Consider the following 15,293-nt stretch of genomic DNA (forward strand, 5'->3'; position numbering starts at 1 on the left):
GTAAAGAATTTATTTTATTTTTTATACGTTTCGAGACTAGATGTGTCTCATCATTCAGCTAAAAGAAATTTACATTATAAAGAAAAAGTTTAAAAAAATGAATTTATATTGGAAAATTAATTGAAAACAACAATTATACACACCAGATCAGGAAAAACCACACTATATTAACACATTTTACAACACCACAATCACATATTACTACTGTAGGAAAGCAAAAATAATTTAAGAAAAGACCAAAAAAGGTAAAAGTAAAATTGTATGAAACACATAATTTTGTTTTTAACCCATAGCATAGCAACACGGTTTGACTTATTTGCGTCGGCGACGAGTAGTACGCTATGCTGCCTGAACGCGAGCGGAAAGTGGGGATATCTATATATATATATATATATATATATATATATATATATATATAATAAATGTATTCTGAGTGGATAATAGATATTAATTTGGAAATATGAACAAACAACACTCTTTTTTGCACTATTTTATTAAATAATAATTTTCACAAACGTTTCAAGACTAGGTTTGTCTCATCATCAGTGTGTTATAATTTGAAATTTAAAATATGGAAACCCAAATTAGCATTATGTGTTATCCGTTACACGTTGTTCGAAATGCTAATTAAATGTTACACATTAATGGGTTTCCATATTTTAAATTTCAAATTATAATACACTGATGATGAGACAAACCTAGTCTCGAAACATTTGTAAAATTATTATTCAATAAAATAGTGCAAAAAAGAGTGTTGTTTGTTCATATTTCCAAATTAATATATATATATATATATATATATATATATATATATATATATTCAATAGATAAGTCCTGGATTTTTTCAATATATTGATTGTTTCTTTTCCGAACAGTAAATCCAATAATAAAAAACAATTTGTTTTTTGAAGATGTTTAATACGACGTTTCGGAACTAGGTACGTTCCATCATCAGGTTTATTCTGTCAAATACAATGTTTTTTAAAAAAAATATTGATTAACATTAATTAACAATGGTCAATACAGATTAATTAGAAAAAAAAAAAAAAAAAAAAAATTATAAAGGAATGGATTATGTACCGGGGTAAAGAGTAATAAAACTTAACTAAAAAAGGTTTTATATAAAATTGAGAAGCAAAAATTATTTACCTGTAATAATTTATATATCCATATCACTAATATTTTTTTGTTAAAAACACTCGATTTTTTTGGAAGATATTTGTAGATGTTACGACTACACAAGACTTAAACACACTGATATGGATTTCTGTCTGCCAGATGTAAAGGACAACGCACGGAATTCTTGGCAAAAATGATTTTTTATGGCTCTTGTTTGGTAATTTACGAAAAAAGTGGAAATATTGCTTTAGTAAATGTTGAGAAATATTATGTATATATATATATATACATACATGCACATGTACATGCACACCTACATACTCATAAATACATATGCACATATCTATATATTAATGTATCCACAATTATATACATGAACATATATGCAAGTGCATGTATATAGTGTACACACAAAAACATACATATAAGCACATATATGGATGTACATATATTATAACATATATACATGTATACATATACACACTCAAAAATTATTAGGATTAATTATTTTTAATCAGGTTTAAAAAATTTAAATATGAGTCATGAATGATATTGTGATCTGATCTTTTATTAACACTTTTTGACGAATTCAAAAAGATTAAACTGCTTTCAGAAAAAAGTCTTTTAAAAGTACAATCCTCTCTATTTATAGAAGTTATATTTTATATAGAGAGGATTGTACTTTTAAAAGACTTTTTTCTGAAAGCAGTTTAATCTTTTTGAATTCGTCAAAAAGTGTTAATAAAAGATCAGATCACAATATCATTCATGACTCATATTTAAATTTTTTAAACCTGATTAAAAATAATTAATCCTAATAATTTTTGAGTGTGTATATGTATACATGTATATATGTTATAATATATGTACATCCATATATGTGCTTATATGTATGTTTTTGTGTGTACACTATATACATGCACTTGCATATATGTTCATGTATATAATTGTGGATACATTAATATATAGATATGTGCATATGTATTTATGAGTATGTAGGTGTGCATGTACATGTGCATGTATGTATGTATATATATATATATATATATATATACATAATATTTCTCAACATTTACTAAAGCAATATTTCCACTTTTTTCGTAAATTACCAAACAAGAGCCATAAAAAATCATTTTTGCCAAGAACTCCGTGCGTTGTCCTTTACATCTGGCAGACAGAAATCCATATCAGTGTGTTTAAGTCTTGTGTAGTCGTAACATCTACAAATATCTTCCAAAAAAATCGAGTGTTTTTAACAAAAAAATATTAGTGATATGGATATATAAATTATTACAGGTAAATAATTTTTGCTTCTCAATTTTATATAAAACCTTTTTTAGTTAAGTTTTATTACTCTTTACCCCGGTACATAATCCATTCCTTTATAATTTTTTTTTTTTTTTTTTTTTTCTAATTAATCTGTATTGACCATTGTTAATTAATGTTAATCAATATTTTTTTTTTAAAAAACATTGTATTTGACAGAATAAACCTGATGATGGAACGTACCTAGTTCCGAAACGTCGTATTAAACATCTTCAAAAAACAAATTGTTTTTTATTATTGGATTTACTGTTCGGAAAAGAAACAATCAATATATATATATATATATATATATATATATATATATATATATATATATAAATAAATATGCTTACATCGGTTAAGAATCCAATAGCCTCTCGAGAGTCCCTTTTCTCTGTAATATAGTTATATGCACAAAGTAATGCTAAACCACTTGAATGCCGCTCTTTGTCCTCCTCAGATGCCAAGAAAAAAATTATGCCAATTCTAACAGGCGCTTTGTGAATTACAAAAGATTCGATTATTTTCAATAGAGGCCTTGAAGACAACTCTGTTGGATCCATGATAAGAATCTAAAATTTAACAAATATAATGAATATATATATATATATATATATATATATATATATATATATGTATATATGTATTTATATATATATATATATATATATATGTATATATGTATTTATATATATATATATATATATATATATATATATATATTCAATGGCTCTTTCTATTATCAAATTTTTGGGGAGCCAATGGGGTCCCCAGCAAGTCCATCTCTAGCAGAAATATCTTTACAACTTCCTGGAAATACAATTTTTAAAAATTACAATAAACGTATTTTTTATTACCGTTATGCAGATGACATTATCACTTGCATCTCTAGTGATGATGTCACTATGATCATTAATCAATTTAATAACGTCAATAAAAAATTAAAATTTACAGTAGAATTGGAAACAATGAACTCGATAAGTTTATTAGATATAAAACTTATACGCATTACTGATAACAAACTAATAACAAATTGGTACTAAAAACCAACTAACTTTGGACGTTACCTTAATAATTTTTCTTATCATCCACTCAAAATGAAAATAGGTACTATAATAAATCTAACTGACCACGCGATACTTCTATCGGACAAAACATTTTGGGACAACAACATCAATTTAATTACAAAAATTCTAACAGATATCTCATATCCCTTAAAACTTATAAACTCCGTAACCAGTAACAGACGAACGTACCTTTTGAATAAAATGACCCAGAAACTCATTCTAGTGTAATATGTTTGCCATACAAAAGAATTATATGTTCCTTGGAAAAAACTTTTTTATAAATCTGGACTCCGACTTGTAAACAATTTTAGGACAACCACTAGTACTATTTTTACCAAAACAAAAACCCGTTTTAATATCGAACGACTTAGAAATATCGTCTATCAAATAAATTGTCTAGATTGTAATTTAATTTACATAGAAAAAACAAGCCAGAACTTAATGAAACGTTTACAACAACATAAAAACAATTCAAAAAATCCAAGGCAGTTTAAAACTATGGTAGCAGAGCATATTTATACTTAAAACACAATATGGACTTTTCTAACCCGACTGTACTACAATTCGAACAAAATTTATTTAAACGAAGAATTATAGAAGGATCTTTTTTAACTATTTGTAACAATAAAACAATAAATAAACGGAATGAACTTAACACACTGAGCGATACAAATCTCTTTTATTTAGATAGCATTTCCAAATTTCTCCCAAAACAATAAAAACGTCGCGCAAAGAATTCGCAAGTCGTTCTACACATGTGTAAGAATAAAAAAAACAGATTTAACCCTCCGTCGGTCGGCGTGGTCTGGCCAGACTTTTTTCGCCTTCAATTAAAAATAAAAAATACTTCTAGTAATCCTATCGACTTGAAATTTCTTGACTTTTCCTAAAATTTCATTAGCTGTCGATCAATGAAAAATTCAGGACGAAAAAATGTACAGAAGGATAATTATAAGGATATTAACTTTTTTATACTTCGAACGGTCGGAAAAGTCTGTCCAGACCACCCATACATTTTGTATGAAATATACGCTTTTTGATATATGTAAACCAGTATTTTGTCTTTTTTCATGGTATTTTCTATTCAAACTGCGTTGTTTATATTCTTTGCTATGTGTTCTAACATGAATGTTAGTATTTTCATGACGAGAGTTCCTTGAAAACCTACCAAACTTATTGGTAATCGCAAGCACTGAAAATCGGATGAGTAATGCACACATTCATTTCAAAGGCGCCGAAAAAGAATAAATATTGTTTTTCATTGATTTAAAAGAGAAAAATTAACAAAAAAGCAACGATTTTTTTATATTTCTTGATTTTTTTTATATAATCGTTGATACATAAGACACCAAAAACTCATTTAGCCCATATAAATGCATGTAAAATGAATGGTGGTCCAGCCAGACCTTTCTGACCGTTCGAAGGAGAAAAAATATCCGACCGACGGAGGGTTAACTGAAAAGGCAGACTATATAAATCTAAATCCTAAATTAAAAAATTACAGAAAGCATTACTTACTTGAAATTCTTATATTAACACTTATATTATATATACTAACAACACATAAAACTTGTGAATAATTAATAATTGGAAACAAGCACTAAATATCAGTGATTACTTTTATTTAAAATAAAACATTTTTAGGGTTTAAATAAGCGAGGCAAGTTTGATTTCTGTAAAAATTGTAAAAGTGCGAAGCAAAATTTTTGAAAAGCACGTGTTTTAATAAACCGTACAGCGATGTATGTTAGTGTGTGTAATAGTGTTGAGCATAGCGCGGTATTAGGTATTCGATACAAATTAAGAAACATTATTTAGAATATATTGGTAATTTTCGCAGAGGAAGCTAGCATCAGTTCGTTTATTAATACCATGTTTGTCTAAGAAAATAAAAGCCGATTCCGCAAAGCGTCTTTGTGGCACTTTCGACTCATGATGAAGAACCTTTGCGTCATAAAAATTGAACGTATGGTTGTTTAGTTTTAAATGTTCTGTGATCATTGTTTGTCCTTGATTTTTGTTTCTTTAAGTTAATGCCGTGTTGTTTTAAACGTTTAATAAATTTAAACGGTTCTGTCCTGTTTAGCCCATGTAGGTAGAATCACAGCTATTGCAAGAGATCTTATAGGATACTCGTCCCAAACTAGTGCGCGGCTTCAAATTTGAGAAAAGGGAATTAAGCGTTAAATCGATGTTGCATACTAAACGAAGATTTGCGTTATAAAAAAGTTTTTTCCACAAAGGATAAAGTTCCAATGTAAGGCAGGCAAATTGTACTTTCAAAATCATTATCCTTTGTGGCAGTTAAGCTCAGATTCGGGTTAATTATTTTGTTTTTTAAAATAGTAAGTCTATTTTTTTGACGGATTTTATAAGAGCTGGGGGATAGGAGTTGTGTATGAGGGTTTTGAAAATTAAATCTAAGTTGGAGGTCCAAAATTGTTTGTCAGAAAGGAGGATAGCATGGTCTACTAGATTAATTATAGTTCCTATTTTAATACTAGAGGGGTGAAAGGAGTGAAAATTTAAAACCTACCAAGTAGGTTTCTTGTACCAGTTAGTGAGAATGGATTATCTATGTTTTCAATAATTCTGACATCTAGAAAGCTAGTGGGGTTACCATGTTCTATTTCGAAAGTCAACTGAACATGGGGGATACAAGTAATAATGTTAACATATCTGTAATAAAAATAAGCGTCTATGTTGATGGAATTAAAAACTCGTGCTGTAACGATAATTCAGCTAGGGCTGGAAAAATAGAAGAGCCCGCGGGGGTGCCAAAAATTTGAAGATAAAAATTGTCATTCTATTTAAAATAGGTGTTTGTGCTTATGAACTTGACAGATTCTAAGAAACAATGTAATGAAAATGTAGTATGACAGTACAGGAATTTCATCCCATCTAGCTGTTATAGAATCGAACATTAATTGGAAGAAGACGTTGGTGAATAAAGATATGTAATATACAAATAAAAATCAACTGAACTCACTAAATTAAACAAATTTCTTCTCACGTTCCTTAGCATGCCAGGAAAAGTAGGTCTAAGCATTTCCATTAAAGACGAAGACCAATGTGAATAGTGTCTATCATTTTCTAAATCATTTATCCACCACACAGCAGAATCACGAAAATCAAGGGCAAACCCTTTTTGCGATTCTGAATTTGAAGAAAGTTCTAAAGATAATAGCGGAATTGCGGATGAAGTTATTCCTAAAATGATCAGTTAAATAATTAAGCTTATGATTTAATAAATGTAAGGCATTAATAATAAAAACCATACCTATTTTGAATAGTCTCTCCGTAGTTCGTACTTCAGATCGCAAAACATCCACTAAGGCAAATATGTCCATGGTGTCAATATCACAAAATAATCCATTTATAAACAGAGCGGTATCCGTTGGTTGCAAATTAAGATTAGCCAAAAAAATTTCGCTATTATATTTTATTTCTTCACTCACTGGAACAGTTACTTGATTTCTTAGTAATAATCTAGCCTGAAATGTATCACAGTAATAGCATTAAAAATTGAAACTTGAATAGTAATTAGTGTTTCATGCAAATCGCTGTACTTCCCATACAATAATTAAATATTCGAGGAATTAAAAAAAATCAATAATCAATAAGAATTGATTACTGATTAAAAACAATTGTTTTAAATGTTTTCAAATTATTACAAATATTGTAGCACTCATTATTCGTCTTTGTTATATAAAATAAAAAAACTTATAAATTAGATGACAACGTTTAAATATTGTTAAGAATGGGGGTTTGTTAAACCCTTTCGAAATAGTTTATTGTATTTGATTCAATAGCTATTCCGAGGATTTTGTACAATTGAAAATATTAAGGAAAAACTTGATGTTCACTGCTTGTAAGGCGGCTCAGTCGGATGGCGGCTTGAAGTCCAGAATTCTGAGATCGCTGTAAGAATTGGATGCTGAGGAAGAAATTGACTCCAAAGGCACAAATAAGGAACACTGGCTGCGATTAATAATGTATTTATTTACACAAATAATATCTAACACTCGGAAAAATACCACAAAGGTTTAACCCCTTAACTTAGACGAGCAAAGCCCGCGTGCGATTTCTAGGCCAAACGTAAATATTACGGGCATAGCCCGCATATGATAATCGGACAAGAAGCAAATATTACGCAATACGGACATAGTCCGGTACGGCAATTGCAAGTATCACAAAATATTTATCAATACAAAACTGTAATAAACTATAAATCTTTTTCTAGAAAATCTTTATTATAAAAAATAACTAACTAATTATGAATGTAGAAGTGTGTGGTGCAAGAAGCAACTAATACAAATTAAATGAATGGTTTACCCACTGCAACCCATGCCACATATAAATGCTCTTTGGGCTCATTAATAGGCAATGCAAGTGCCATCCTAATTAGAAACTGATTTCATTTGAATTGAATTGGCACATTTTGGTATTCAAGATTTTTAAAGTAAAACTTATTTGGACGCGACTAGGGTGTAAATCAGTACAAATGCAACGGAACTGCGTTACACCAGAATTGTACGTCATTCGCTCTCGATGAAATCATTTCAATATGGGTCGATCGTGTATGTGAATAGAGATCTGTCGTTGTATGCGTACTGACATCAATATTGTATGCGTACCGATATCAACAAGAAAATCGGCATTGATAAATAAACATTTTAAAGCTACAGAAGTTATTAAAATGGAAAATATTTTTAGACAGACAGATATTACAGCTGTTCGAAGATTGAAATTATATCGCCAGCAAAAAAATAAAAAAAATACAAGCAGCCAATGAATGTATGTTAATTTTAATTACATGAAGTTCTTCAAACACAATTACATGATGAGTGAAGTTGCGAAAACAATAGGCGTTGTTTAACATAATCCACTGTGTGAACGAATATTACAGAATATATTAATCAGCAATTACTTCATTTCTCTAATGAAGGTTCGTTTCTAAATGCTAATTACAATGACAAACCGATCTAGTCATAATTGAAGTATGACTTTAATTACATTATTGCTTTTAAATATTATACATATTTTTAATGCTACTACAAATATATAATTTATAATTTATCATTATATTAATGTGCATAATGGTTGACACTAGAGGTGGGTCGTTGACGGTTTTGCCGTCAACGAAACGAAACGGTTATCGGGGTTTCGTTAACTAGTTAAATAACTAGTTATTTTTCAACTATTAGTTATTTTTAACGATTCAACGCTGGCAACGTTAAGAAACTGATAGTTGAAATAACTGTTTCATTGAAAGTTGGTAATATGAAGTTTTTCTTATAAAAGCCAAGTTGACGTCAACTGATTTGATGAATAAAAAGAATGTGAATTGTCACATTTATTACATATATATATATATATATATATATATATATATATATTATATATATTTCACATTTATTATTATTAATACTAAGGTTTAATTTAAAAAAACTTAAATATTATCGTTACAGCAAAGCCATATACTAAAACATCGAATTTATATGTTATATAAAAATAGCAATATAAAAATATATAGTTATATAATAATGTTATGAAAAATAAAAAATCAATTTTCAGGCTTGGTTTAAAAAAATATTACAAGACGAATGTTACGAGAATTTTATGAAAAAATATTAACCATTGAAAACTATAATAAATGCAACTGATTTTCTAAAATTGAACGATTTGGCGCATGCTGCAATTTCTTTTACTCGTAATATGTATCCGCACATCGGCAATATTACAAAAGCAGTAGCCTAACAATAAGCGATTTTCATAGTATTAGTTGAACCATTTTGAGGTCAGATCTAGGTTTTAGGTACCTGCGTACGTTCGTTTTCGACAACGAACGAATTTCTATATCGTTGAATAACTAACTGGCCGCCATGTTTTCAACGACTATCGGCGGCCGATCACGCGATGCTGTGACATGCACATAAAAAAAATCTAAACTAAAATGCTATTTTTGATTGGTTGTCGAGCAGTATTAGATGCATCTTCGAGTGCATGTGTATAATAGATGCTTTTAAGCATATCAATAGTAATTATACTGTAAAAACCAAACAGCATACAGCAAATAACAGATATGATACAATCAACTATGAAAATATGTTCAGAAATTTTTCAAGTTTAATTCATTGCCTAAATATAGAAATATGTTTATTTGCCTTTTTTCTAAAAAATTTCAACCTTATCCTTTTACCACATAGGATGGCAAACACATGCAATGTCTAATTTTAAATTATGAGGAATTTTTCAAAATGAAAGCTACATTACTTACTCAATACCAAATAGAAATTTCATTAGAACTTGTTTACAAAGATTATACCTAAATATTCATCAGCAGAGTTGAAAAAACTATTAATTTAATTTATCTCTTGTAAAATTCCTTATATAATATTATATATTTTTTTATTTAGTACTATCTTATTTTTACACCATTGCCGGGGTAAAGGTTCAGTTCGTCCTTTTTATCCTAACCACACGTAATGTTTTATAGAGGTTAGATTAATGTACGTAATGTTCATAGTTTTATAAAAGTTTACATCTGGTAAATCTAAAGTGAAACTAACAATGCTTATCATAAAACCATTATATAATCTTTAAGCCCCACTCTACCCTATCATCATATACTGCTGAACTCGTTTTAATGCTGGAAATATTGAAACATTTGTAACTAATTTTTAATATATTTCATTCCAGATCTCGTAATTTTTTCACATTTATACAGGCGTGTGTTCAAAAGTTATTTGTGTTATTCTTCTTATTTAAATTGTTGACTGTTATAACTCGAAATAGGTTATTCGACAAAGTGTCACGATTTCAAATTTAGGTTATTAATTTACATAACAAATAAAAAATAATACAATCTAGAAAATGTTTGTTAGGGATCACGTGTTTGTTTCGTTCAGGGCCGTATTGTCAAAACGTTTGTTCATGACTTTGTCGTTAAGCAAATATAAAAACAACCCCTCAGCTAATCTTCTTTTGCTTTAAGAAAAAATGCGACATTTCTATATCAAACTCTGAACAGTAAATGAATAGTTTCGACAATTTGTTAAGTTATCATGTTTATTTGTGTGTTTTACCATCTGGGATGTTAAAAAAAATATATTTTAACAATATGCACATACTCATACCATGTATTAATAATGGTTTCATGTTATATTAGTATACAAAATTGTAAGTGTTTTATTATTATTATTATTATTGTTTTTCTATTAAATTTCTTACATATTATTTATTTAGTTTTAATTTTTATAGTTAAATTGATTACCACTGAATGAAGGCTAAGATGCTAGCCGAAACGTATGTATTTTAAATAGATACATTTTTAAAAACTCTCATACTATTTTTAATGATGTAACTCAAATTAAACATATTATATCAACATCAAATTCAAGACTATTCAATATATATATACATATATCTTATATATAAAATTCTTCTGTAACAATGTAAGTTTCATTAATCCTCCTAAACTATAATTCGGATTTTCATGAATCTTCCTGAAGTTTGTTCGGGAAATTTTCTAGAATGTTTTGATTCATAGAAATATAGTTAGATTGAAGAAATAAATGGAAAAAATTACAAAAAAACGCTTATCATTGTTTGACCTTTAAAATATTTAAGACATGGTTTGACATTAAAAACAAATGACAACTGTCATTTGCCAAACATTTCTATTCACTTATAGGCTAAGGCAATATTAAAATATAATAAATTCATGATTAAAAATAAAGAAAATGTAATGTCTACATTATTATTGTCGAAAAGCAGCTGAGATGTGCCATAATTAAATTAATATAAGATGAAAATAACATAACATGCGTCGGACAGTCTGCGCAGGCGTCTGACGCGCACGGCGAATCGTGTTCTCAACGTACGCGTGGTTCGTGGTTTGCTTTTGCTTGCAATAATTTTGATTGCGCACTTTGCGAACAGATTCGCCGTACGAATTCGTGCAAAGAAGACAAGCCATAAGTGATTGCGCTCAAAAATATTCAATTTGCGGTCGTTTTGCCTTACTATACTAAGTCACAATACAAAAAAATACTTATTCAAAAAATTATTCAGAAGTTTCATTGTGTCAAAAATTCATATGGTTGGCATTTTGTACGGAATATTTACTCAATGGAGCGCTTTGGGTCTAAACTTTTTTTTACTGTTTTCCAATTCGTTTGGAATTTTGGAATCAGGCTCATCTTACTCTCAAGTTCAAAAGTGAAAACAATTTAGACTCCTTTGCACTACCCGAGGGGATGCCATTTCTTTTCAGTGGTGTAATAACGTTGGGTGTGGATAAAAGAACTAATTATAAGAGAAAAATGTTTAATAATGTTTTTCAAAAAAGCACATACTTTTCAAGTTACTGGCTACTGAAAATTTGTTTCTTTTTTGCGTTTTTTATCAATAAAAGTAAAATTATATCAATAAAAATCCTAATAAATCGCTATTTTACAGTGTTCTAGAAACAATATTAAGTTAATTATGAAAATGGGTTTTCATAGTTCTCCAAATAAGCTTTAAAAGAAAGTACTTCTTTGCGTGTAAAATGAGTGAGCTATCATTCAATTAAAAGACGCATACAATGTTTTTTTTCTCATTTAAATCAAATAGTTCATGAGTGCCATTTCCACCAAAATTAAAAATAATCGTTTTCCATCTAGAATTAACTTGGTTTGAGAGATCTTGATGGATTCTAGAAAATACCATAACATTAGTACAAACGATTTTCAAAAAACTCATGATTTCATAAAAAAATCCATTTAAAAAAAAAACAATTTCTCATTCTAATATCTCTGAAAGAATACGTATAAAAGTATATATATGAAAATTCAAGGTATTTTCCAGACTAATTATTGCTTTTTATTATTTTTTGTTACACAAATATTGATAGAGTTCTAATTGTTTAAAGAGTGCGCGGCTGTCCAACCGGAGTGTCTTTCGAGCCCTTTAACCCTACGCCGTTTCAAAATAAGAGAAGTTACGGTAAAATTTATGATAAAGAAAGTTGTAGCTCATTTAATCACCTTTAAAATAGTATATTACAAGTTATGATAAAATCAGAATTAAAAGAGTTATAATCCAATTAATGCGGGGGGTGGTGACGAAATGCAAATTGTTTTCACTTCTGAACTTTAGATTAAGATTAGCTGGGCATACGCTTTTTTCCTCTCCATTGACTGCAATAAATTTGTTGATAGTAGGTTGAATAGAGCACATGTAAACAAAATTTGACAAATTAATTCACTTCAAATATGAACTTAAGTAATAATGTATATTGAATTATTAGTGTGAAAAATGCAATTTAGATATTAAAATACTAAAAGCCAGTTAAAATATGGTACAAAATTATAAAAATTGTAGGCAACATTATTGAAGCAATTATTTTGGGTAGAAAAATCCAAGGTGATATTGTACCTTGACCGCATGCTATATATTAATTCTTTCTGAATTTGTTATACTTTTTAAAAGATTTCAATTTTCAACACGTGTATCTATGCTATGACAATAAATACATGGTGATAAATTTGGAAAAACAATGTTTTAGCCGTGAATAAACAAAAAATCATTCATTTAAACATCCACATCTACAGGTATGTCTAAAAATAGTGTATAACCCTTAAATTCAATAAAATAAATTGAGCTATTGGAAATAAATTTGTTCTATAAATCGCAGTGTATAATTTTTAATATATAATTTTATGGAACATATTTTAATATTTGTTAAAGGGGTAATTAAAGTGTTATTTGTGGGAATTGAGAATAATCATTTTATTTGAAACAGTACTACATTTAACATCACTCATATATTGGTGTAAATAGTAACTCGAAAAACAATAATGATTATTTTTAACTGAACAGTATAAATATTAGTATAGGATATTAAAAAAACGTAGAGGTGGGTACAGGACAACGTCTGTCGGGTCATCTAGTATATATATATATATATATATATATATATATATATATATATATATATATGATATAGATTTTTTGTTCGAAGTTTCTTGAATGTTAATACTTGCAGCCAATCGTCAAAATAAAAGAACAATAAATAATGAACTGTTTATTCATACGTTTCGACACGGTATGGGTGTCATCATGCAGCTATTTTTTAAAATATTTATACAGTATCTAAAAGAATTTTTACAGAGTTTAAAAATATTAAATTTAAAATATATTATAGTTTAAAATAAATTGAACGAGTAAAAAATGGATACATACCACACCAAGAAAAACAATCACAAAAATTTAAACTAACATTAATGGTTTAGGGGTACTTGGAATTTTTGAAAAATCGATTTTTATTTTTTTGCACTTTCATTAAGTGTAATATCTTGAAAACGTTCTCTGAAAATTTCAAGTTGATTCGATGATTACTTTTTGAGTTATTGGACTCTTACCAGCGCGTTGACGCAAGTAGAGAGCTCGATACTTATACTCAAGATTATTCTCCCTTAAGTCTTGATGTTTTAAAGCTTTTAAACCGATTTACGACGATCTCAGCAATGATAATTTACTTTCAAGATGTTTAGTTCAAGATTGAATCTATAATCAGAAAAAATTGAAAGCTTCAACGAACTAGTGTAAAAAATTTGTCTACAAACCGTAAATACTAGTTCTGCTATCGTACAAATTGCTGAGTACATAATCATAAAGTATCGTGCTCTCCACTTGCGTCAACGCGGTGGTAAGAGTCCAATAACTGAAAAAGTAATCATCGGATCAACTTAAAATTTTCAGAGAATATTTTCAAGATATTACACTTAATGAAAATGCAAAAAAATAAAAATAAATTTTTCAAAAATTCCAAGTACCCTCAACCTCTTAATAGGATGTTTTACGTGGACATTATTTAGTTATGATTAAATTGTAGTAAGTAGTTTTGTTTGTAGTTCCATTTATATACAAAAACGTTAGTAAACGGGCCGCAAGTGTTACTAGAAACTCAAAATATCAACTTTTTTGAAATGTTAATATGAAAATGCACTTTTTGACGTGGTAGCACTCTTTTTTAGAAAAACACATTTTTCTCAAACTTAGAGCTCTGAAACATCTCATTTGTATAATTATATACTCATTGGTATTTATAAAACATTTTCTAGGATATATTACTTTTTATTTATGTTATTTAAATTCAGAATATTTTGTCGAATAAAATTTTCCCAAATATAATTTCCTAGAATTTATCAAAGAATAGATAGACTTTAGAATAGAATAAAGCAAAGAATAGATAGAAATAATGACTTTGCTATCGTAAGATAAACGGTAAACATTGAAAATCCATAATTAAAGTATTTTCTTTTGTTGGTAGTTTTTTAGCATCAGTTAAAAGTGTAATTATTTTGTAAAATACGTTTAAAATTTAATTTTAAACTTTTTAAGATTTTTATAGACTTTATTATATTAATAATAAATAAGACATTTAAATTTTATAAGATATTAATCCTGTTTGCCACCTGGCCGTTCCAAGTTACTCCGCCTATAGGGTAAAAAGGTCTAGATAACATTATTTTTGAAAGACATCAAAAAAGCACATTTCTACAATGATGAAGTAATTGGCAGTTTTACTGAACGTAGTCAGATAATTGTTTGTTTGAAATGTGCTATTTGTTGTGATATAATTGGTTTTGCCTTCATAATATAATTTATATTTGCTCAAAGACAAATTGAACATTTATGCCTCGCCCTGCTCTATATATATATATACTTTTTATAAAGTTACTTTAATTCATCGAATGTTACTTGAAACTTTTCAAAAAACAGGTCAAAGAAGAAATATTTAATTCATTTTCT

The 15,293-nt window shown here is 28.2% G+C and overlaps 1 protein-coding gene across 1 annotated transcript in view; it reads right to left on the bottom strand.

The window, feature by feature from the left end:
* LOC113370316 (UDP-glucose:glycoprotein glucosyltransferase) overlaps nt 1-15,293 on the bottom strand; it is a 402,309-nt gene that overhangs the window by 323,382 nt on the left and 63,634 nt on the right. The window contains exons 6-8 of the mRNA XM_026610986.1: nt 6,772-6,985; nt 6,481-6,701; nt 2,778-2,996 (exon numbers count right to left, since the gene is read on the bottom strand). Of these exons, the coding sequence (XP_026466771.1) occupies nt 2,778-2,996; nt 6,481-6,701; nt 6,772-6,985 (654 nt within the window). The remainder of the gene's footprint in view (nt 1-2,777; nt 2,997-6,480; nt 6,702-6,771; nt 6,986-15,293) is intronic.

The sequence above is a fragment of the Ctenocephalides felis genome, unplaced genomic scaffold (genome assembly GCF_003426905.1).
Source record: "Ctenocephalides felis isolate EL2017-DRISC unplaced genomic scaffold, ASM342690v1 CF-g0.4_SCAFFOLD_01492, whole genome shotgun sequence".
Lineage (NCBI taxonomy): Eukaryota > Metazoa > Arthropoda > Insecta > Siphonaptera > Pulicidae > Ctenocephalides > Ctenocephalides felis.